At 39.9% G+C, this 25,775-nt stretch overlaps 1 protein-coding gene across 1 annotated transcript in view; it reads left to right on the top strand.

The window, feature by feature from the left end:
• Positions 1–25,775, top strand: part of ADGRV1 (adhesion G protein-coupled receptor V1) — a 290,661-nt gene that overhangs the window by 102,001 nt on the left and 162,885 nt on the right. The window contains exons 63-80 of the mRNA XM_063320199.1: positions 194–332; positions 471–656; positions 988–1,220; positions 1,701–1,849; positions 1,956–2,157; positions 2,659–2,878; positions 4,053–4,292; positions 6,451–6,600; positions 9,156–9,629; positions 10,402–10,545; positions 11,895–12,066; positions 12,454–12,589; positions 14,444–15,291; positions 17,537–17,654; positions 18,529–18,700; positions 21,318–21,560; positions 23,971–24,378; positions 25,388–25,572. Of these exons, the coding sequence (XP_063176269.1) occupies positions 194–332; positions 471–656; positions 988–1,220; positions 1,701–1,849; positions 1,956–2,157; positions 2,659–2,878; positions 4,053–4,292; positions 6,451–6,600; positions 9,156–9,629; positions 10,402–10,545; positions 11,895–12,066; positions 12,454–12,589; positions 14,444–15,291; positions 17,537–17,654; positions 18,529–18,700; positions 21,318–21,560; positions 23,971–24,378; positions 25,388–25,572 (4,419 nt within the window). The remainder of the gene's footprint in view (positions 1–193; positions 333–470; positions 657–987; positions 1,221–1,700; positions 1,850–1,955; positions 2,158–2,658; positions 2,879–4,052; positions 4,293–6,450; positions 6,601–9,155; positions 9,630–10,401; positions 10,546–11,894; positions 12,067–12,453; positions 12,590–14,443; positions 15,292–17,536; positions 17,655–18,528; positions 18,701–21,317; positions 21,561–23,970; positions 24,379–25,387; positions 25,573–25,775) is intronic.

The raw sequence follows: 25,775 nt of genomic DNA, 5'->3' as shown, positions 1-25,775 counted from the left end.
AGAACTGCAGAAATGTTATTGCTCTGAAGAGAGAGTTGTAAAGATCTTAATAGTGACTTAGTACATTGAAACTCAAGCTTCACGGTGCTGGTGACATTTGTTTCGTCCACAACAATATGATACGCTGTCTGTCTCTGGATTGGATATTAATATCTGTAGAAAATAAAATCCGTGTTTGCGTTCTTACCTGCAGCCTGGTACGTGGACCAGGGATTTTCGGTGAGATCACGATATATTGGAACATAACACCTCCTCATCACACGGAGTTCACTGAGACATCGGGGACCTTGACAATGCGAGACAGACAGTCTGCAGCAATTGTTCTAATACAGGTATGTGAGAGACATTACACCAGCAGCTATTCCAAGTATTTCCTTTTATTTAGTCAGTATCTTGGTTAGAAATTAGTTATACCTCTCTCCCTGGAAATGGTCTAAATCCTTTTAGCTTTCGTTATTTCTTCTCCCCAGGCTGTAGATGACAACCGTCCTGAGGAGAAGTACTACTACCAGTTTCAGCTAACTGGAATCAGTGATGGGGGACTCATAAATGAGTCTAGCAGCACAGCAAATATTACCATGGCCGCCAGTGATTTTCCATATGGAGAGTTTACATTTTCACGGGAACTGTTGCAAACAACAGAAGAAGAAAAATGGGTATTAGATTAAAATTCCTTTCTATGTAAAATGTGGACAGATATCAATCTTGTTGCTAGATTTATACTTCACTTTAGAAAAAAGGAAATCAAAGATTTACTCTACATTTATCATAGCACATTCTCCAGAATGGCTGGCTGAGGCTTTTGAAGTTTTTTAATTCTCTGAGAAAGAAGGCCATCTGCTAGGTTACGCGTACTCTGTACTGACTAAAGCAAATTGTTGTCACCTGACAGAACCGTTGAAAAGATGCCTTTAGAAGAGTCTCTTAAAGGCAACTGTAACAGTAAAACAAAGCCGTTTCTTAAAGAAAGTGTCCTCTTTCCCTCAGGTTAACATCACTGTTGTGCGTTCCAGGGGATCCTATGGCAAAGTGCGTCTTTGCTTTCAGATAATAAATGGGACTGCAGAGGAGGGAATTGATTTCACTCCCACAGTAAGGGAATTGTTGTTTGAGCCACATGAGGAGAGTAAAATGGTTTTGGTTGAAATTCATGATGATGACTTTCCTGAAGGTCCTGAAGACTTTTCAGTGATGATTACCAAAGCGGAACTCCAAGGAAGGTAAAGATAAAATTCCCAGTTGATTGATCAAAAGCAGAAGAATAAGCTGTATTTGGAATCTGATCTATCTGCATAAAGTCACCACTGGTTTTCAACTGTTTTATTCTAAAATTGCCTAAGACAGCTATAATGGTAATCATAATAGAAATTGGAAGTACAGGGAACCCTTTGTGCATTAGTATAAAGATTTTGCTGATTAAGATTTATTGAAGTTAAAAGTCCATACATAACATTCAAGTTGTCAAGTTCATGAAATTCAAATAACAAGATAAAATTATAAAGAAAAAAATGAAAGATACAGATTTCTATGAATAAACTACTATTTTTGCATATATATAGTTTGAAAAAGTATGACCAAAGTGTTCAGTGATGACTGTCAGAAAACAAAAGCATTTATAGTAATTGACAAACTGTCATACATACATCTTAATGCTTTCACAAGAATTTTGTATATAATTTTCCTTTTTATGTTCTTGCAAGTGGATTTGATTTTACCATAAAAGAAAATGGTCTACAGGTGGATCAGCCTCCAATAATAGGAAATACCTCCACAGTGCGAGTCACTATAGCAAAAAGTGACAATGCAGAAGGCGTCATAGAATTTGACCCACAGTATATCCTTCTACAGGGTAAGTTCACCTTAAGTTTTCAGTGTGGTTTAGAAGATATTTCTGTGGGTAGGGCATAGATTTTTGAAATAAAATATCTGTGATAACGTCTCAATTCTTCTTGCAGTGGAGGAGGATGCCGGATTAATCATGATTCCTGTTGTGAGAAGGCGTGGAACTTACGGCTATGTAACTGCTGATTTTCTTTCTCGAAGTATTTCTGCACTTCCCGATGGTGTTGACTATATCATCCATAATAATTCTGTCGTTTTTTATCATGGCCAGAACCAGAGTTTTATTTATATCTCTATTATAGACGATGAAGAAAGGTAATCAATTCTTCAGATGTTTATTTACTAATTTGCTTCTGATAAATCCTTTTTTAGCATGTGCAGCATACCTGCATGTAGAATTGAAATTGAAAAGCAAATTTCTACAGTGCTGAAAAATCACTTAAATTTAAAAGGGAAAAAAGATTATATCATTGAAGTTTCATAATTTGTTATCATTTTTATGCAAAATAAATACGTTTTTTTTCATTAGATTACCGGAAATATTGGGTGTTACTAGTATTGCTGTGAATAATAAATTATTTTGCCTATTTATTTTTTTTTTTTAATTTAACATGAATAGAAAATAGAACATTATTTTTATTTCAGGTATCACCATTCTTTGCAAATGGGAACAATGTTCTACTGTATGCTTTCAGAGCTGACTTCTGTACACCTTTAAAACAAACCCGGTTGGATTCATGATGGAACTACTAAGTACAGTTTTAATTATTTTTTTTTCTCGGGTATCTCAGAATCTCTTTTTCTTTTCCCATGCAGTGAATTTGCAGAGCAATTTGAAATCCAGCTGACAGGAGCCACTGGTGGAGCAGTCCTTGGGCTCCACCTAGTGAGCCAGGTCACTATTGCTAAAAGTGACTCCCCCCAGGGCATCGTCCGATTTCTCAACCAAAGTCGAATTATTCTTCCCAATCCTGATGCACCCCTGGCAGTGTCCCTGTTGCTGGAAAGGACTGGAAGATTGTTAGGGGAGACACAGGTGGGCCCTGGCTATCAAAGGCTGAATGCTTTCTGGTGACTAGGTGAAAAAGCTCCTGCCTTTTCCTTCAAGAGCTTCTCTGTGACTGATTTCTAATAGGATAATTGTGGCATTTTATTAAACATGAATTGCATCGTGTTGCCGTATAAAAGAAAATGTTGTTATTCTTTTAATCTTCTCTTTCTCCTCCTGCTTTCTTTCTTTTATTAGGGTCTTGTGTACTTTGTTTCAAACTAGCTCCTAATCCTAACGTCGAAAATATGGTTAATTTGATGCATCACCAGTAAATTAATTTAATTAAATTGAATTACTTCCTAACGCTGTTGAAACTTTTTTCAGTAAATTGTTTATTATGAGTTTTCTAGATTTTTTTTTTTTAACTCTGTACAAACCATTGACAAAGTGAAGGTATAAATATGAACCAAGGTAGACCTTTAACAGCCTTGGCAAGTGACTGGAAGATTGGCAGTAAAGGCCATCAGTTCCTCCTCTCCCCAAGTAGAAATTGCCTTGCTCTTTGACTTTTTCTAGAAGCCATTTGAGAAAACTGGAAAGCAATTAAAGTGGCCAAAATAGTAATTTTAAAGTGCTGAATATGACTCCTCAAAAGCAATCTAATTTGTGGGAAATTTTGAAAAGATTCTAGCTTTTAATCACACTGAAAAAGTATGAATCATCATTTAAGGGATCAAAAACTTCTATTGCAGACTCTTAAAAAAATATTTGTCATTTTCTGCCTTGATATCACACTTCACAGGGAATGGTTTTGGTCATGAGTACTCATTTGGGGAGCTTCGCAAAACAAATCGCGAAAGGGAGAGAAATAGAAAGAGGCCTGTGTCCTTCCCATTATGTGCTAAAGAAATCTCAGTTTCTCTTATTTTCTATTAGTGATATCTAGAATTTCACAGACTGGCATTGTGGCTAACTGACACTGCAGAATTTTCATTTGTAACTTGTCATGTTTATTTTTCCGAAGGATTCTATATATTCTGTATGTATAGAGTTAATTACGAGAAATTTTTTTTCTGTATGAACAGCAAAGATTTAAACATAGCTCGCTACCAGATACAAGAATTTCTATGTCATTTGTGGTACTCTGACGTTTCTCCCAGTGGGAGGCTATTATAATATAACATCACCTCTCTAAAGCTGAAACTGGTATCTTCCACAGATTAATTGGGACATCTTGGGACCCAATTCAGAAGAGGTTTTATCTCCCCTGAATAGTGACATTGGTGACCCTGTGAATGGATCGTTCTATTTTGGAGAAGGAGAAGGAGGTCTGAGAGCTATTAATCTGCAAATCTATCCTCATGAAGATGTTGAAGTTCAGGAGATCTTCATTATTAGACTGAGCCTTATGAAAGGTGAAACAGAAATAGATCCTAAGGCAAAAAACATTACACTAATAGTAAGTCCATATTATTACTTTTCTTTTTTCTGAGATCTCTCATACTATTTGTGTTTATCCTGCAATGCTTTTAAAAATTAATAATTATTGCATAGTTTGTCATTTGGCCTTTTCGTCCCTCATACTACTTAGGTGCTTTGTAACAGCTTCACTTCTTAAAAAAGAAAGCAAAGAACCTGTTCAGTAAAAATTGGCATATAAGCCCTGACCCGGCCCTTCATTTGCAGACTTCTGTTGTTCTCTTTGGAGAGAGCGTGGATTGGATCCTCATTTCTAAATGTCAATTTGTTGTTCATCCCTTCTTGACCTCTTCGTCTGCTTCAGCTATTATATATAAAAGAAAGGAGAGAATCTGACTATTGCAGAGCAAGAGAAATGCAGAAATTTGTGGCAGAAGGCAGAGAGAGTTTTCAAAGACAAATTATTGCTCTAGAGATACGAGAGCCTCTTATAAGGCTTTTATAAGACGCCTGTAAAAAACCAAATCTTTCCTAGAAACTGGATTTTTGGGTTTTTTTTCTGGTCTGTGGAGTCTTGATAGAATTGCCTCCTATTTCCACCAACTCCACAATTTCTCCCTCAGGGATGCAGGTTTATGCCAGGTGGCCAAGAGGGCCAATGGCCTCCTGGCTTGTATTAGAAATAGTGTGACCAGCAGGAGGAGGGAGGTGATTGTCCCCCTGTACTCAGCACTGGTGAGGCCACCCCTGGAGTATTGTGTCCAGTTCTGGGCACCTCAACACGAGAGAGATCTCGAGGTGCTGGAGCGAGTGCAGAGGAGGGCAACGAAGCTGGTGAAGGGCCTGGAGAATAAATCTGATGAGGAGCGATTGAAGGAGCTGGGAGGGTTTAGTTTGAGGAAGAGGAGGCTGAGGGGAGACCTCATCGCTCTCTACAACTACTTGAAAGGCCATTGTAGAGAGGTTGGTGCTGGTCTCTTCTCACAAGTAATTAGCGATAGAACAAGAGGGAATGGCTTCAAGCTGCAGCAGGGGAGGTTTAGGCTGGACATAAGGGAAAAATTCTTCCCAGAAAGAGTGGTCAGACACTGGAATAGGCTGCCCAGGGAGGCGGTGGAGTCACCATCCCTGGATGTGTTTAAGAGTCGTTTAGATGTGGTGTTGAGGGATATGGTGTAAGGGAGACCTTTGTAGAGTGGAGTTGATGGTTGGACTCAGTGATCCCAAGGGTCTTTTCCTACCTAAATGATTCTATGGTTCTGTGATTCTATTCCTTGTACTGGAATGTTCCACGCTGGATGCCAATGGAGTGGCTTCTCAGTAGGCACTGCTGTTGCAGCTCAGCTGTCAGGCAGTTCACCGTGAATTCCCGTTGCAGCTGGTGATTCACGCAGAAGGATGTGGATGAGCTCTAGACCACAGGGCTGAGTTTGCAAACTCAGAAGAGTTTCTGCACACTAGCCCAAGGTGCCTGAGCATTTCCTGCTTTAATCAGAGAATATTCAGATAAAACCTTTGAAATAAAACTCTGTCCTTTTCTTCCTTGGATAGTGCTGAAAATCTGAAACGGGGTCATTCATGCCTCCTCTGCTGTCTCTTAGTATCCTGAATCCATGCAATATGTTTTCCAAATCCTTTCAAAATTACTTTACTCTCTGAAATGTGTTTAGACCATTTATAATTTACAAGACCATTTAAAATTTACAAATTGTTTAAAGCTGAGGGAGGCTCAACTCAGTGGACAGATTCATCGTCATTGCCTGAATTTCTTTACATATGATGCTTTTATTAATCCAAGGCTAAAAACTTTCCATATTTTTTCGTATTTTGACTCCTGATCAATTTCGATCCTGCTTAAACTTATTTATGTATCATGGTAAGATTTTCTCACAAAAGAGCAAGTTACCCGTAGATTTCATATAACAGTCTTCTTTTGTGTGTTTGTGTGTGCACGTGGGCTTGGTATCACTCCCTTCTCATACCTTGATGGTCCTGACTGCTGGGTTGGGTTATTTTATTGTCTCAGTCTCAGTCCTAATCACTAATCTGCGGTTGAATCTTCTTAAGAGGAGAAAACTCAGAAGAGCTATTAGATACGCGCCCTGTAGCATCTAGCAGTGAAAATCTCAATGATTTGAACAAGAAAACAACTCACTCTACATTTCTGATTTTTGCTTTGTTTGTTTACTTTTTTACAGATACAGAAGTTTGGCGATCCCAATGGAATTGTACAGTTTGCTCCTGAATCACTAACGGAGAATAACTATACAGAACCCTCAGCAGTGGAAGGGCCACGAAGTATTACGCTGTTTGTCAGACGAATTCAAGGCACTCTGGGAAACGTAACGGTATTCTCACTCTTTTCCTAATAACCAGTATCATCTGAAATCATCCTCAGTATCAATGTATGGAGGAATACTTTTTTCTGTGCCTTTCTGTAGCTTGTTTCTCAAATTCATCTCTGAAACGGTGCCTTTTAGACTGCATTTAGGACAGACTCAGCCCTAGTACTCATGGTTTGGAGAGCCAGATTCAGCCTCCTCTGCTCAGGAAAGAAAAAAAGAAAAAACAGCACTGCAGTGACGTTCTCCGTTCTCTCTTTCTCCCTCCCCCTCTCCCTGTGCTTTTGATGGGAGAAGAGAACAGAGTGCACTTACATAGTGAGCTTCCTTTGAGATCATCACAATTTTATTTTTTCTAAGCAAACCTAAAGGCAAGAATCAGACTATTTTGAACTATCACTCACTTTTTTTTTTTTTTAACCTGAAGTTGTTTAGAAGTCAGCATTTTAAGAGTTATTCCTTTCATCAAAAAAATAATAAGTCGATTAATAAAAGCATCTGCTGGGTTCAGTGAGAACTCTTCACCCCTCTTCTGATGTGAGGAATCTTGGAAAGAGGAAAAACAGCAAGGATGTCTTGATGTAAAAATAGAAATATTTTTTTTTAAATGGCTCAGGGATTCCATATAGTTTTAAATAAATCTTCTGAAGATATGCAAAGGAAATCTCTACATTCATGGTACTATTAGAGGAACAACACACCCTTCTTTTATAGAATAGAATTGTTGAGGTTGGAAGGGACCTTTAAGATCATCGAGTCCAACCTTTAGCCTACCCTGACAAGAGCCACTTCTAAACCATGTCCCTCAGTGCCCCATCTACCCTTTTTTTAAACACCTCCAGAGATGGTGAATCCACCACCTCCCTGGGCAGCCTATTCCAATGTTTAATAACCCTTTCAGTGTAAAAATGTCTCCTAATATCTAATCTAAACCTCCCCTGACGTAACTTGAACCCGTTTCCCCTCGTCCTATCACTTGTCACCAGGGAGAAGAGGTCAGCCCCCATCTCTCTACAACCTCCTTTCAGGTAGTTGTAGAGGGTGATAAGGTCTCCCCTCAGCCTCCTCTTCTCCAGGCTAAACAACCCCAGCTCCCTCAGTCGTTCCTCATAAGGTTTGTCCTCCAGGCCCCTCACCAGCTTTGTAGCCCTTCTCTGGACACGCTCCAACACCTCAATGTCCCTCCTGTAGCGAGGGGCCCAAAACTGAACGCAGTACTCGAGGTGGGGCCTCACCAGTGCCGAGTACAGGGGGATGATCACTTCCCTAGTCCGGCTCACCACACTATTCCTGATACAGGCTAGGATGCTGTTGGCCTTCTTGGCCACCTGGGCACACTGCTGGCTCATATTCAGCCGGCTGTCAACCAACACTCCCAAGTCCTTTTCTGTCGAGCTGCTTTCAAGCCATTCTGCCCCAATCCTGTAGCGCTGCATGGGGTTGTTGTGACCCAAGTGCAGGACCCGGCACTTGGCCTTGTTGAACCTCATACCATTGGTCTCAGCCCATCGGTCCAGCCTGTCCAGATCCCTCTGCAGAGCCAACCTACCCTCAAGCAGATCAACACGCCTGCGCAGCTTAGTGTCATCTGCGAACTTCCTGAGGGTGCATTCGATCCCTTCATCCAGATCATTGATAAAGATATTAAAGAGAACCGGCCCCAGCACCGAACCCTGGGGGACACCACTTGTGACTGGACACCAACTGGATTTAACTCCATTTACCACCACTCTCTGGGCACGGCCATCCAGCCAGTTTTTTACCCAGCGCAGAGTACACCTGTCCAGGCCATGAGCAGCCAGTTTCTCCAGGAGAATGCTGTGGGAAACAGTGTCAAAAGCTTTGCAAAAATCCCAGTAGATAACATCCACAGCTTTTCCCTCATCCACTAAGTGGGTCACCTTATCATAGAAGGATATTAGGTTTGATAGGCATGACCTGCCCTTCACAAACCCATGCTGACTGGGCCTGATCACCCTGTTCTCCTGCATGTGCCGTGTAATGGCACTGAGGAGGATCTGTTCCATGACCTTCCCAGGCACCGAGGTCAGACTGACTGGCCTGTAGTTCCCCGGATCCTCCTTCCGGCCCTTCTTGTGGATGGGTGTCACATTTGCTAACCTCCAGTCAGCTGGGACCTCTCCGGTTGTCCAGGACTGCTCATAAATGATACCAAGTGGCCCGGCGAGCACCTCCGCCAGCTCTTTCAATACCCTTGGGTGGATCCCATCCGGCCCCATAGATTTGTTCACCTCCAGGTGCTGAAGCAGGTCCCTCACCATTTCCCTTTGGATTAGAGGGGCTTCAGTCTGCTCCCCATCCCTGTCTTCTAGTTCAGGGGTCTGGGTGCTCAGGGAACAACTGGTCCTACTGCTTTGTACTCCTTTTGTAAGATAGTCTGTGTGCCTCTTTCTTTGCATACCTAAACCAATTTCTATTTTACCTACTTAAAACCAGCCTGTTCCATACCCTGTCTGTACTGAATCCTGAATAGGAAAGCTTCTGACTCTCTGGGTAATTTTGCTTTCTTTTGTTTTGTGTGTTTTCTAAACTCATTTCAGGTTTACTGGGAAATAGGTAGTGAATCTGACATCACGGGTGACTTTCTTAGGACAGAGGGATCTGTTGTCATTGCCGACCAGCAGAGTACGGCTGAGATAATTATCTACCTGTTACCTGATGATGTTCCAGAACTGGATGAAAACTATGTGGTGCAGCTGGTTTCTGTAGAAGGTGGAGCAGATCTAGACCAAGAGAAAAGGATTTCGAAGATCAATGTGTTTGCTAATGATGATCCTTATGGAGTGTTTGCCGTGTACCCTGATCAGCAGTCAGTACTGGTAGAGAGAAACCTGGACCGGTATGTTCAGATTAATGTAACTCGACATGCTGGGGCGTTCGGAGAGGTGCTCATTGAGTACCATGTCTTGTCTCATCATGAAGAAATGCTAATTGAACCCGAGAACGAGGTGGGATACCTCACAGTAAAAGACGGTGCCAGCTTTGGAGTGAAAAGAGTGCCAATAAGCAACCAGGTCTGTATTATCCTTGTAGCTCCTGTGGTATCTGTTGTTTCCGTTTGTGTTCATCACAATACAAATGTGCTGGAATAAGATACTCAACGCTCAATAGTACCCACCGTGACAAAGCAGAAAAGAGAGTTTTAGAATTATGAATTCCCTGTTTATGCAATAGAACTGGGCTCAAATATCACATTTTCAGATAATAATTGCAGAATCGCTGCTATGCATGTGTTCAAATACTCAGTTTTTCCTTCCAGCGTTGCTTTGTGTTACCATCAGTTCAATATATTATTATTATATGTATGCAAATATTTTCCCAAGTTTCCCTTTTGGGTTGTAAATAGTGATCTGTCAGTGCTGACTCACAAAGCAGCAGGTAAATTTACCTTCGGTTCTCTCTGTTCCGTGTTTTTTTGTACAGTTTTACACACTTATGCACTTACATCCTTTTTACACCCATCTTGCATCTTTTTAATCCTAAGGATTAAAGTCAAGCTGAGGCCCTCTGTGTTAGATACAATTTATTAAAATGGCAATAGTTGCTCTACAAACTCCCATTCCAACAATCTGCTAGTAAATCACATTCACAGAATTGATGTTTTAGCTGTATGCACTTGGAGAAACACAACAAACAAAACACGTGTCTTGAAAACACTGCTTTTTGTATGCAAGTAGAACAAAAACTTCAGGTTGTTTTGCTACTTAATTCTTTGAACTGGTGGATATAATGTTTTTAGTGGAATTAAATTTCTGCCTTTTTAACGAAATTCTCTCTCTCTCACAGGCATTTATTTTACTGGGCTTGAATTTTACTCTGGAACTGATTAACGTAAGCCTGGTTAGGGGAAGTGCCAAGGATGTGCCTAAAATATTAGGAAGTGCAAAGTCAGCTGTTCTGCTTGTCCCTGAGGAAGCTGCCAATTCACAGGTCAGTGGGCTGGCTGCAGTGTCACATTCCTACCACGGAGGGAAGGTGCACTCCATTACCAAAGGTAGCTGCTATAAGAATTCAATTGGCTCCTTGAAGTTTTCGTCATTGCTACCACTTCAATGACTGGCAACACTCCTCCAGTTATTAGCTGTACTGCGTATTATCTTTTCTCCGATACAAATTCATAGACTCACAGAATCACGCAGGTTGGAAAAGCCCCCTGGGATCATCGAGTCCAACCATCAACCCCACTCTACGGAGTTCTGCCCTACGCCGTATCCCCCAACACCACGTCTGAACGACTCTTAAAGTGTTAATACAGTTTGAAAACGTATCTTCATCTGTAGAATGTAAACAGTGTAAATATCGTGGTTAATTTATACTTTAGTTTACATGAAATGGAAGTTCTGAGACTTAAAGGAAAACAGCTTATTCTGGACAGTGTTACTCCTTTAAGTACGGCGGCCCCAGAGCAGATAACAGCAAGTATGCATTACTGTGTGCAAAAAGAGATGGAGCTTGTGCTGGGTTTTAATGCAGGTGGCAGTGTATTTGGCTGATCAGTGAGTGGGAAATTCTCCATTTGTCCACTTTGTGTGCGAGTGAGAAAAGAGAATTTGCTGCTTCCGATACGGCGTATGTGCTACAGTTCCCTTCTCTTGCGTCGGGCAGAGACAATAGCGTGCTGAGTTTTTAGCTCTTAAATTTTATGGACGTTTTTATTTAATGATTTTAATTGTCTTGAAGCACAGTTTTGTCTTTTAGTTTGTAATTGAACTTAATCCAAATGGTCTTTCTGTACCATGTATCTATTTATCATTAATTTTGGAATATGCAAATTACCTTTTCGGTCCGATTTGCTGCTCAAAGAAAAAGTAGATCAAATTAGCAAGAATAATTTTGCCAACAATGTCATGTGTCAGCAACTTATTTTTCACTGGATACACAGGTAACAATTTATTTTAGACCTGTGTGTGTATATATATATATATATAGTACTACAGCTGTCCCCTGTGAGTGTTCAGAGCAGGTTGGTTTGTTTTTCTTTCAAAAAACAGACAGAGAAGGCTGTATTCAGTGTTCTCAGTACTGAAACGTTAGTCATACCGGTTCCTTTTCCCTGAGATCTGAGTCTCAGAAATCTAAGACTTAGAAGTACTGTGGAAGAGTTGTGAAGGAAGTGTGTATATATATTCACGCACTCAAATATACGTACACATACATCCATCTATAGGCACCCTTAATTGTTGTAAAACGCCTGCTTTATGAAATACAGTATGCTTTCGCATATGTTACTGCCCATTTTTATTCAGTTTTCTATAACAAAATCTGCTATGTTTCCACAGGTTGGCTTTGAATCTGTGATTTTACGACTTACAGACATTGTAGCAGGGACAGGCCAGGCTGTCATAACCAGAAACGGAGTTTATGGCTCTGTAATAGTCAGCTGGATTTCAGGATACCCACCGGACCTAACCACTGCCTTTGCTCAGCCAGGCAATATTACTCCTCCGTTTGGTAAGTACATGTCTGAGGAAACGGCTGTGAGAGCTGCGTAAGTGATGATACCACCTTTAAGTTATTTGTACCTCTACACGGTTCCTCTGTTAATGAAGAGTCATTAGAATGAAATTGTATGGTCGGATTTTTAGCTGTAAGGCGTATGTTATTTCACGAGCAAAAAAAAGAAATAAGAGCTAAGATAACTACCTATCTGGGAGGCAGGCACAGTGCTACGCCCCTGAAGGACAGATTTGTATAGGAAAGACCCTTATCATGCAGATTTCTTCTTCCTGAATGGAGGGGAATTGTCATTAAAGTCGCTATCTCAGCACGTTTCCAGGTAAAAGAGTGTTCCTATTTAGTTATTTTGACTCGTGCTCTCTTTTGCTTTTTTTCCTCCAGGTACTGTTTTGTTCTCCTCTGGTGAGCAAAGTAAAGTAATTTCATTTCGGGCTACTCCAAGCCTAAATAAACTTGAGTCCTTTGCCATCACTTTAACAGCAGTGCACAGCAATGTGTCTGGTGGGGCTCGCCTGAGGTAAGAATGTCCGTTATACTTCTGAGTCGCCTCTAAGAATTATGGCCTGTATACAGGTCGCACCTTATACAAATCGCTATTAAATTATTGGTAGCTAGCAAGTGTTAGTGCCTTCTTTGGTAAATCTGTGCCTTGTCTCAGGTGGACACAAGTGTCAGTACTGCAAATCTGACCTGATCAGAACTACAGCTTTTCTCCATTTCCAGTCTATTTCGTATCACTGGGGTCCAAGGTGCCTGGAATGTGTCTAGAATGATGGAGGCAGTTAAGAAAACAAAGAACCAAGATCAACAGTTTTATCCAGGAAGCTGAAGAATGAAAGCAACTCTAACAGTTTTCATTAGTGTCCCTAAAACCCCGTATTTAAATCATCTTAGGTAACAAACATGGTTTAAAATAAATAAAATTGAACAAGAAATGCTCCAAAAATACCTAATTTGTATAAACACCCTTTTTTATCCTTAAGAACAAACCCATTACGTTTAATGTAATTCTCCATCTCAGCTAAGTTGTTAGCTATTCTTCAAACTATTTTCTTTACATTCTTCCTTACTAATTCATAGCTAGAAGTGCTATAAAAAGAACGGACATAGAGTAACACTGCATACGGAGAAAGGTATTGGCTTCACCGTATCACAATTTCTCTGGCCAGTCTGAAGGAAGGAAGGAATGAACTGGATGGCTCAGCCCCTGGGATTGACCCTTCTCCTAGGCTTGTCTGTCCTGTGGACTGCTGTCCTCAGAACACCTGTTCACTCTCTGAGTCAAACACCTTGCGTATACGAGGATGACCTTTCCTAGAAAACTTCAGACTACATCCCACAGCGGGTAGAGCTGACATTTACTTTGAAGAGGTTTTAACTCCTGTAGCCATGGAAAGGGTCCAGTGCGTTAACCTAAATCAGTGTAATTCTAGTGCTATTTTGTAGCCTCCGGCACTGAATAATGGATCAGTTCTAGAGACCAAGTGTAAGACCCAAGGTTTAGCAGTCCTAGTCTCTGTGCTTATTTTCTATACGAAAGGGATATACTTAATATGAACATAGTAGAGCTTAAATTGGTATTGATGATAGGCCTCAGATCTGGAAAAAATGGCTCTGAGTTACGTTGTGAGGGGACAATTAGTATTTCAAAGCCCCAGTGTAAGTTTTAAAATAATTTCCTTTCCTTCTCTAGCTTCCTGGCTAAATCTGTAGATCTGCTAGCATCTGTCCACTACACAGTTTTGCCTTGGTACAGGAAGTTTGTTTGACGGTTAAAACTGGTGTTAGTTGGAGCAACTGTGTTGTACTATATCTTCCTGCACAGTAGGAAGACATCGCACTTTCTTTTCATAGAATCATAGAATCTTCATGGTTGGAAAGGACCTTTGAGATCATCGAGTCCAACCATACACACACACACGAAAAAAAAACAAACCCAGACAAACAAAAAAACAAACAAAGAAAACCAAACAACCTACAATCTCTGCCACTAGAGCGTGCCCTGAAGTGCCAAATATAGACGTTTCTTAAATACCTCTAGGGATGGTGACTCAACCACCTCCCTTTTGCCTTTCCATTTTCTCAGGAAGGCCTTACTTTATCCTTTGTTCCGTATCCTGTGCTGACTCAGGATGCAGTAAGTTTGTGGAGGGCTGCTCAATCCAATCATTCCAAAAACATTTTTCAGGGAAGTTCTTTACATCCTGCCTTGTATGATTGCTGTTTCTTCCCTCTACTGTTACGTTTGGGTTTTTTTTACCCACTTTCTTACAGCCATCATTGACTGTTCACCGGAAATTACTCTGCCTTGGTGTTTTACGTTTCGCATTTCATACTTCCTCACTCGGCTTTGATATCTTTTCTGTTTCAGGTCAGGATTTACAATAGCTGAAATTGAGCCAATGGGGATATTCCAATTTGCTCTTAACTCGAGATCTGTTTCAGTTGAAGAAGACGTTCAAGCAGTCACACTACATGTCCAAAGATTGTTTGGTTTTCAAAGTAATCTCACTAAATTGACATATCAGACCATTCCAGGAAGTGCCAAACCTCTAGAGGACTTTATACCCCTCTACAATGGGGAGCTTATGTTTTTACGATTTCAGACAAATGCTGTGATAGAAATATCAATAATTGATGACTCTGTGTCTGAAATGGAGGAGGTTTTTTTTGTAAATTTGACCGCTGTGGAAATTTTGGATGTTCAACCTGTGAATCCTGACTGGAGTCCACGTTTGAATCCAGCTTTCAGTGTTGCAACAGTTAGTATCCTGGCTAATGATGTTCTTCATGGAATACTGAGTTTGGGGCCAGAGTTTGTTTATGTTGAAGAAGATGCCAACAACAGTACCCCCAACACAGTGATACTTCATATCAGAAGGACCAAGGGTTTTACTGGTGATATTGAAGTAACCGTTAAAACCTTTGGGGGGGTAAGTGCACAGAGCGGAGTGGATTCGTATCCTTTTGGAAATGTTTATGAAAAATCAAACTTCACATGGGCCATGGAAGGAGAAGATTTTGAGGAACAGTCAGTCTCCCTGACTTTGCTGGACGGAGAAAGAGAAGGCATGGTGTCCATAAAAATTTTTGATGACGATGAGCCTGAAGGACAGGAATTGTTTTATGTTTTCCTCTCTGATCCTGAATGTGGAGCTCAGATTGTGGAAGGAAAGGATGAATATGGATATGCTGCTTTTGCAACAGTAATTATTGCAGGTAATAACTTTTCCCCCAGAAAATTAGTAAATACGTCTGAATTAAATAACAGTAAATAACTATATGTCCTCATAGCAATTTTTATGTAAAGATTGGAATTCTTTTTGATAATAAGCAGGGTATTCTATTCCCAAATCTTGAGTTTTCCAGATCAGAGGAACCATCTAATGCACCAAGTCCACCATGCATCCCTTGAAACATGGCTCAAAAAAACATTGAGAGATTGTCCTGTTTTACTGCATGAAGGAAAAGGCTAATCTTGAGTGTTTTTCTTTCGTGTGTAGTGGCATTGCAGGCTTTTTTGTTTTTCTTGGCCATTTTGTCACTTTTACATTGTATGGGGTTTTTACAAAGTATGGAAAACAGTTTCTGTTTTTTTGCTTTGATACTATGCAATTCATATCTGCAGTTGAGTTGTCCTCTGCTTCTGGGGAGGGAGGATAGAAATGGGCTGACACAGACATCAGGGAAGAGTTTTCCTTTCAGTCACCACACGCTGCTGTGAGAAAGTGGTGTAAGAGCTCCATTTTCCCTTAGCTTTTAGATATCTATAAGAATTACCAATTGAATATAAACAAAGTTTAACTGCAGTAGAGATTAAGTTTCAGAAACAAGCTGGGAACTGGAACCGTTTAGATTAATCAAGAAAATTATACGTAAGGTCCAACATTTACCGGAAGCTTTGTTTATTTAGATAGTCTTAAAATACAAGGTAGATATTGAGAACCAGAATTAAACTGTGCTGTTGGATGAGTGTATGCAGCAACCAAAACTATGTGCGCAAGAACAGATCGTATAAAACACGTTTCCTTCGTGTGCACCGTCCCTAGAATTCACCATGCAAGTCAGCAGTTGCCTGTATGTGCAAGTTAACCGAAGAAGTGTGTGCATAGGCACAGGTTGGAATGTGAGCCTGTATTGAATCTCACAGAAGTGTATTAATATGCTCTAGAGTTACACCCCGAGTCCAATGAGTACATAAAGTAAGAGCAGGAAAGAACTGCATTAAGGAGAAGGGTCGAAACATGTATCTGCGTGTAGCTGTACAGATAGAAAGATACCGCAAGTTAAATATATTGCATGCAAATACGCAAACACACAGTATCTGTTAATCTTCAGTATGTTTAATATGCGCCATGTCGGAACTAGATTGCCTTCCCAATTGCAGAATAAATCCATCACTACCAGTAAAGGGGAAATCCTTTAGAAGCAAGATTTAATGGGACACTGTGTTGACATTAGTTTTCCCCTCTTTAACCCTTTTGGTTTTTTCCTCCACTGCTGTTTAGCTGAGTTTATTTACGTTCCCATGAGAACAATGCAGTATTTTGCAGCTCCCTAATTCCACGCACTGAATTCAAGATGCAGGAGAAAAGCTGATGAAACAATTTGGGAAAATGAATGGCTTCAACATCATGGGTGGGATGAATAAGAATGCTGTCCTTGGAAGCCCGTCTTCATCCCATAACCAGCTATGTCCATCTAGGGGCACACTGAGGCCCATCTGTGTTTAGAAAGAATACATTTTAAGGGGTTATGGTAAACATAAAATAATATAGCTGGAGTGGTGTCTCCTAAGGGCATTATAAGCAAGGTTTTTGACACTGTTCTGAACTACCGTAGCACCTAGACTCTTGGAGTCGAGGGACACAGAATTCAGTCAGTATGATGAATGCTGCTGAAAATACAAGCATAGATGGTGCCCGGACTCTTATAAGGAATTTACTTTCAAAAAGACTTACGTGTAGAATCATAGACTCATAGAATCATCTAGGTTGGAAGAGACCTTTAAGACCATCAAGTCCAACCATCAGCCTAACACTGCCAAAACCATCACTAAACCACGTCCCTCAGCACCACGTCTACACGTCTTTTAGATACCTCCAGGGATGGTGACTCCACCAAAAAGAAATTTTTCCTAATACCCAATCTAAACCTCCCCTGGCATTTACTGGTAAAAATAAAATTTATAAATGCCAATATTTGAAGTTCTAGATAAGTATGGAGCGTAAATTAAGAATAGAAATATGGAGAGGTTGGAACTACATGATCTTCAGGGTCCCTTCCAACTCTAACCATTCTATGATTGTAAGAAATTTTCTTGAGGCATCCCCAAGAGGTACTTTGTAGCACGCTGTTGATACCTAGTTTTTATATTTTTTTAGCAGTTATCCACGTTAAAATTGTAATTCAGTCTCAGTTTAACTTGCTTGCTAATTACTTTCATGGACTGTTTCCTGTACAGGAAGTGATCTCCAGAACGGCATTTTGGGATTCGTTCCAGAAGTACAAAGCGGTCTTGTACTTGATGAAGACTCAGAAAACAGGGAGGTGCTGCTGATTGTCGCGAGGCAACCAAACAGGTGCAGGCAACAGCTGATTTAAGGGCTCTTCCCACACGCTGTAATAGGCTGTGTTGAATCACAGCAGCTACTGTTAGTGGAAGAGGTTACCCTAGAGTTTTACAATAAATCTTTGCCTTTCAGCTCCTTTAATAACTTCCCGGAATTTGGAAAATGGGCTTTTAAGTTGTGAATGTGATTAGGTCTGTCACTGTACTGCTATAAACCAGAAATGGAAAAAACAAGTATTTTCCGACTTAACGCTGTAAGGCAGCAAGTGTGAAAGTTTTGCTTAAGGTGAAGTATTTGCACCGCTGAAGGTGTAATTAAAATTCTCATCTCCCTGTGTAACGTAACGTAGGCATGAAGACTAAAATGAGCAATTAAGAAGATACCTAAGTATCAGTACTATGCTTACGTCTTCACTCACACAGATACTGTGATTTTTCTAATTAGCACATATATATGTGGTACATTTATGTGTACATTAAACAAATAGGCTCGAGTACTCTACGTTCCTTAAACTGGGAGGAAAGACAAGTTCTGCCTGGCTTTCCAGGCAAATGGCATTCAGCAAGGCACTTCAGCACATCCCTGTCTTCAGCACCAGTGTCTCCTATTCAGCTAATCTCACATTTTCTGAAACAAAAATTGAGAAGTATCTGACTGCCCTTAATTGCTTTATTTTCTTCCTGTGTTACTTTTCGGTAATCTAAACAGATTTTAGAGGAAGGAATTTAAATAACAAGAGAGAATTTTTCACCTTAAAGCAGTTTGTTCCCTAGTGGTAAGTTTTGAGTAATACCATAAGATGCATGTTACCTCTGTGGTTTATGTTTCCTAAAGCAATAGTGGTCTCCTTCAGTACATGTAAACTCTTTTGATTTGCTTATAGGGCTTTTGAAGATGTGAAGATCTTTTGGCGTGTGACCTTTAATAAAACAGCCGTTGTCCTTCTGAAGGATGGCACGAACCTGGAGAAAGAACTTGTATCTGTGGTGGGAGCCACTACCTGCGTGGCAGGTCAAACAGTGTGCAACATCTCCATTGAAATAAAACCTGATCACGTAAGTCATTATTGCTCATTTGCATACAGCACTACGGCGTTGAATTGCAATTCATCAGGATGAAAAAACCCTCTGATGCAGAGGAACTGATGTGTAGGACACAGTTTGAAGATGGTAACTTGACCTCTGCTCAGTTCCTCTGCAAACACATGTTTATTTGCAGCCGTGTACTCCCTCCGTTGTGACTGGTAAAAATGTGGGAAGGAGATGAGTATTTGAAGAGTAAATTGCAGATCTCAGATTTTTATAGAACAGTAATTAAAAAAAAAAAAAGGAGTTATTTCAGTGAGATGCATATTCATATACTGGACTCTTATCCTTCATGCAGTAATTTTTTCATCTCTCAAAGCACTTATTAGGGTGGTTTATGGAAAGCATATCCTGGAAGTAATAACACCTCATTCAACAAAAAACCACTTTTATTGCAACGTGTGCATAATTTTACATGCCTAAATCTAGCGCAACGATCTGTGAAAACTCTACTCAATCATAAAGCTGCATAAGAATCTCTTGAGTGTCTAAAAATCTGTCGCTGCGCGCATCCAGCTTGTGAGTAGCGGAGTTCAGTTCAGCAGCCGTCATCCACTAAAGCCGTTGGCATTTGTCGGTCGGGTACGCCTAAGCCTAAGTGCCTTGAGAGGCCCAGCTGGCACTCAGAAATGCAGACGTCACTGAATTAACACAAAGCACAGCATTCGGTCATTTTTATTGAAAAAGGAAGGAAAATATATTTTTGTGTGTGAGCACCTAGTGGTTAGAGCAGTCCCGTAAGAAAGGAAGGATTAATGTTTGTCAGAGTGGGGAGTTTGAAACTTTCCAATAAATTATCCTAACAGCCAGGCTAGCGGCGAAGCTGAGGTCTGGGGAATGGAAAAGGACAAGATGAGAAGGTTTCCACGTTTTTCCTGACTATATTCTAGAAAATAATACGAGATATAGGGTGTGGGAAATAGTGATTTTCCACTAGGGAATAAGGCACATTCTCTTAATTCAGTGAGAGGGCCATTTTCCTCCTTCATCTTCAGATGTTTTCTTTAAGTTACAGAGCCAATGAATAAAATACATACATGAGTGGGGCACAGGCTGCCTGGCTGAGTGATCTGGGATTTTGAACCTGTTTAGCCCAAAGAAGTGATATCGTTATTTAATGACAGCAGCGTGGCAGCTGCGGAGACGTGCCGTTGTAGCGCACGAAGCACAAGCGTGTGCCACGCTAACAGGTGCTAATGGAAGGCTGCGGTTCCCCATGGCATTCCAGTAAATTTGTGCCTGTCATCAATTAGCCAACATCATTCCATTTAAAGAATTACTTAACGACTCAATTAAAAATATGTGCTATTTAACCCCCTAAATATTTCCTAATTCTTCTCCCATAAGATAGCTTATAAATTAGTGACAAATATGTTGTGAAATGATGAAGTAATACATAGATGCAATAAATATTTTACACTTTTTATGGCATATCTCTTATGATGCGTTCTAGCTTTTGAAAATTTTTACTTAGTCAGTTGTACTGACTTCATCAGATAAGAGCTGTATCCTGCTTTCCTAGAATTAAAGCAGGATTTACAAAAATCCGTAGCTGAAACAAAAAGTTATGTTTACTAATTAAAAAATTGTCTTCTATTATCATCTTTTTTGTTATAATGCTATTGTCTTGTAAAGGGCTACGTTTTTTGCTAGCTTGCTAATTCATGAGTGCATCTAATAGGTTCAGATGATGTATTTCCAATTATTTCTGGAATCTCAGTATGTCTACATGTTGTACATGTCCGTGTTGTAGATACAAAGTCAAAGATAGGGCAGCGTGTCATACTGAGATTTAGTATTGCTACCTTATTTTCAAGAAACAGGCATTAAGTTTGTAGAATTGACTAGACCTATTCTTTGACATATGAACACTAAAATCCATTAGCCTGTATTTCCAGACTGACACAAGATTTCTGTATATCGAAAACCTCACAAAAGTCTACCGGATAGTATCTACAGGCTTTGGGATTTTGGATAAATTCAGTTAAGCATTCAAATCTAGTGAGATTTGCTCGTAAAAATAGGTATTAACGTGTTAGTGCATAAACACTGAGTCTGTATGTAAAATGTTTTCCAAAACTTTACCAGAGTTCAGTACTTGAATACAGTCAATATTAATTGCAGATCTGAAGCTGCATACTTAGACTTCTGTGCATTTTTTCCCACAGGTAAGTAGCTGTGTACAAGCCTTTTTGTCAGGCAAAAATAAAGCGAAAAGGCAAATTCCTCACAAAATGCACAGCTCTGTAACTCCATAATCTGGAAAATGGAGCTCTTTAAGAGTTTACCATCATGTCTTAATGCAAATTTACAGCCACAATACGTATAGTATATAAATAGCTACTTGATTGCAATAAAGTTCCATGTGAAAACTTGAGATGCCGTTTTTGCACATGACAGAGTGGTGCCTGCTGCAATATTAGTATTTTTGGATATATTTCATTGTATGTATTGCACATTTCAAGAAGCATGCTTGTGGTATTAGTAGAAGTAATCCACTGCACATGAAAAAGAATATATCAATTTTTTAAAGCTGAAAGTAATGAGTAGGTCTTATAATGATATGAAAATCATCCCTCGTTTACAGGTACCTGAATTGGAAACATATTTTTTTGTTGAGCTGTATGCTGTAAGCACAGGAGCTGCACTGAACAACAGTGCCCGATTTGCTTTTATAACAGTCCTTGAAAGTGATGCTCCTCGTGGTTTAGTGTATTTTGCTGTAGGATCTCGTTTTGCTGTGGCTCATAAGAAGACAACCTTAATCAGTCTGCAAGTGCTTCGAGATTCGAGTACATCAATAACCACAATGGTTACCTACAGCATGCAGGTAAGACTTCTATTATTAATTTTGTTATTTAACTTATTTTTATTATTAAATCATTGTTCATTCTTTAAAGTAAATGTGACCATGATTAGAATTTTTTCAGGAAACAGTCAAACATTTTCTGGGCCCAAATGATCTAAGCTCTTTGGTTTTCCATTAGTAAAAAGACCTTGTTTTCATTTCATTGTTAAGAGTGGTTTTGTTCATGGTACCTTCTGGTGGCCTCAAAGACTACAGTCGGTCCGGCATTAAATGAATTTCTTTCTTTGTCCTAAAGTTCTTATGAGACTCCAGTTTATGAGGCTTCTTTCTCTGAAATAAAGTTTTTATCATGATGGATATGACTATCAAGATTCAGATACCAACACACTTGCTGGTTTAGGTCACAAATTTATTAATACACAAAGCACACTTAGGAAAAGAGAAAGAGTACTTTCATCAGATTTTATTCCATGTTCTTGAAGTACTAAATTTGAAAATTGTTCTTCTAATTGAAAATTTCATGTGCTTAAGTCAATTTTACAATCCCCATTCATTTTTGTTATGTTTACAGCTGTAACACCAGACTCTTCTGTTGACTCTTTTATCTCTAAATGAGAACCTCATTATTATTGACAGATGATGAAGGTCCTCCTTTAGCGGAAGTATCACAGCTGCAAAAAAATCTATTCCTTCCATTTCCTTGTAGTTGTGACTGCAACATCAGGGCACAGGCTGCCAGAGGGATTCCTCTAATTTTGCCATCACATTGGCATAGTGCTTAGCCTGATCTACTTTGAATATGTGGGATTTTATACCTAAAAGCATTATTTCAGGGGAGGGTTATTATAACAAAGCCTTATGTGGCCAGTATACTTCCATCACCCTCTATAATGAAAGGTTTTGCATTCTATTGTTACGTTGCCTGCATATCTATTTTAACTGCATCGGATTCCATGGTGTTTCCATGCATTTATTATACAGGAGCTGGACACTGTTTTAGTTAGAGTGTGTGGTAACGAATTTTCAGTTCTTTCCAGTCAAGAGTTCATTATAACTTAGCTGTTAAATGGAGAAGAAATTGCTACTGTCCAGTATATATTTAGGCTAAAATACAGGACGCAATTCCTTGTTTGTACTTTTTATGTAACAACCCTTCTTTGGATGTTTTTAGGTTTTGAGGGTTCATGGCTAAGTACCAAAGTACTGGTACTTTTGGTACCTGTAAAATAAGAGGTCACAGCAGACAGGAACCGTGAGGCGCTGACTGGAACCGGACACAGGTTTCTAAAACGTTGTTGTCACTAGTGCCTTTATGACCACTTATTTCCCTGTTTCCTAATTCTCAATTGGAAGGGATGAAAAAAAGGAAACTTCTCACTGGAATTTGCACAAATCAACATGATCGTGTTCTAGAGCTCTTCTGAACTGATACACACAACATAGATTTACAACGTTCTCCTGCAAACTCAAAAAAATGTCTGATTTGTTCCATAAGTAAACTTTACTAGTTAAACTAAATGCTTAGAAAAGGGGTCTCGTATTTCACAAATAAAAATCCTTGTTTTTTTACAGTAGGAGACCTTTTTAAGATTACTTAACAGTCAGTATACGATCTGTACTTACTAAACGAACTGACACTATTGAAAAATCACACAGCTGAGTAATAGCCTAGAATGTTAGTTTCGACTTAAGGGAAGTTTATTATATTACCAGATAGAATATCAAGGTTATGGCAACTGACAAAAAGAGCAAGAATGTGAAGAATGAAACAGTATCTGCAAACCTCAAGGAAGGTAAAAATAGTGCAACTTCACAGGGAAAAGAGGCCACGAGCATTCCTAGATAAGTTCATCTGTCTGCCTTGTATGTCTGTTCTATGGTGTTTGCTTTTCCTTTGGGCCTAAATGAATTGTTCTCCGTTTAAGTAGTTATACTGTGACTGAAAATATGATTAATTGCTATTGGTTTGGGCACAGATTTCTAAAACCTTTGCTTGCCTTTTGTTTAGTTTTCATATATCTGTAATTCCTGTCTGTACCCTGAATTGAGGGACTTCATGCTGCAGACATAAACTTGCATCAGACCCTCCGGAATTCACCCTACAGATGTGCAGACGCTTCTGTAATATCCATTCACACAGAAAAGCTTTGTGAAATTTTCTCTGGAAAAGAAAGAGAGGGATCCTGTTTACTATTGACAATATATATAATTCTTCCCCTAGGCTGTCACTAACCACAAGTGACAGACTGGTATTTCAGGGAGGTATTTCATTTAATGTAATTGTTATGTCATTCTTAACTGCATTTTTAAAGGGGACTTCTTTTTATATTTAAATTTTACCCATTTAAAATATGTGTGATCTACAGCAGCTGATTTTGAACAATTGTATCTATCATAATGTTACCTAAAACTCTTTTGGTTTGTTTTAAAGGAGCTACAAAAACCTGAACCTATTGGTCGGACCTTCGTATCTCCAGCTGTGGCAGGACAAGATTTTGCCAGATCTGAAGGTTTATTGACTTTTGAACCTGGACAGAGAAATACCTTTCTGGATGTGACCCTGACTCCAAAGACGGCATCTTTAAACCCATTTCCTAAACGTTTCCAGGTTGTACTTTCTAATCCCACAGGCGGTGCCAGAGTAGATGACGTGTATGGTATTGCTAACGTCACCATTGTCTCAGATTTGGACTCCTTGCCAGTTTGGGGGCTGATCGATCAACTGCATCAGCCTCTTGATGACACCATTTTACACAGAGTCCTCCAGAATCTGAACGCCAAAGTGGCTACAGAAACTACAGAAGAGCAGCTTACTGCTGTGACACATATAATAGATAAGGTAAACATCCCCTGCTCTTTGTGAACAGCCAATGACTTTAATAAGAGTGTAATAGCACATAGGCCTGATGAGATCGAGGTTAGCGTCCACAGCAATGACTCAGGGCCCAGACTGCAAAGGTAAAAATAGAAATTATGAAGTCCCACAGCCAGGGAAGAAGTTTGCCACTAGTTAGGATGGTGGCAGGAAATAAAAAATCAAATAGGTCAAAAAGAGCAACCAGTATTCATCTTGCATGTGTGCCTATAGCTCAGGATTTTCTGCTGTGCACAATTTTCCCTTTGACGACATATTTTCGTAGAGCTTATTATGGTTTCTTGATTCTCAGGCCACATCTCTGGTTTTTCTAGCCCTGGCACAAAACAGTGAGGCCCAAGGTGCGCTCGTATCTTCACTGCTGTCTGCAGCCAACACACCAGCAAAGCCTGCCAGGGCTGGCTGGAGTCTGCTGTGCCAGATGACCAGGCATGCAGCCTGTCTTTTTACCTGCAGTAGCTTTGGGAGTCGGGTTGGCAGAGCAGCCGAACACTGCAGCGTTGCACTAAGTTCTGTGAAAACTCTGGGACCAGTTTTATGCCTTTCTGGCTCTTCTGGACTTGGGAAGAATGCAGAGGAGCTGGAAAATTACTAAATACCTAGACACACGGCAGTATAACAGTATTAACAAGCAACAGTTCATTTGTGATTGTTGCCATTTTGACGCAGAAAACAGAGAAAATAATGTCAAAAATTCTCAGGACTCCACAATCTTCAATTTGTGAAAGAGTGAAAAGTGCCACATGGTTTCTTTAATAACCAAATCCCTATTAGTAAGTATGTCTTTGTGTAGTTTTGACATAGACTGCGTCTCACACCTCGGCAGCAGTGATCACAAGGTGGGAAAAATATTGTGAACTTTCAGAATGAACATCGGGATAAAAATGGAGGACTTAACTACACTAACATAAGGAAATGTTATAAGCAGACTTCTGTGCATAAAACTATGTTTGTTTTTCTCTCCTCTCGCTAGGTTACAGATGTAGGTGAAAAACAGTTACTCACTGATAAAAGCAGAAGTCTTTTTTATGAGATACTCTGTGCCCTGGCTAGCCCGAAACGTGTGGACACGCGAGGATATAGCCTGCTTGCCGAGGTGACCGAGAAGTTTGCGTTTTCCCTGTTGACGGGGATAATGTGTGGATCACCAGGAGAAAGGTTAGAACACCTGAATTCGTAATGTGTTTTCGAAATATGTGACAACTTACCAATATAGTCGAAGTTTAAATGACAATTTTTAGAGAGGGGACTTGTCTATCGTCTAAGATGTGATCTGTACGAAAATGTGTTGCACTCTGTCACAATCTTGTATCGGCACTGTAAGCTGCTGGTGTCACAACTAACTGGTACGCTGATACTGG

This window comes from Chroicocephalus ridibundus, chromosome Z (genome assembly GCF_963924245.1).
Source record: "Chroicocephalus ridibundus chromosome Z, bChrRid1.1, whole genome shotgun sequence".
In the NCBI taxonomy this organism is placed as follows: Eukaryota; Metazoa; Chordata; class Aves; order Charadriiformes; family Laridae; genus Chroicocephalus; species Chroicocephalus ridibundus.
Note: the sequence above shows the minus strand (reverse complement) of the source record. Positions and strands in the feature narration are given on the sequence as shown.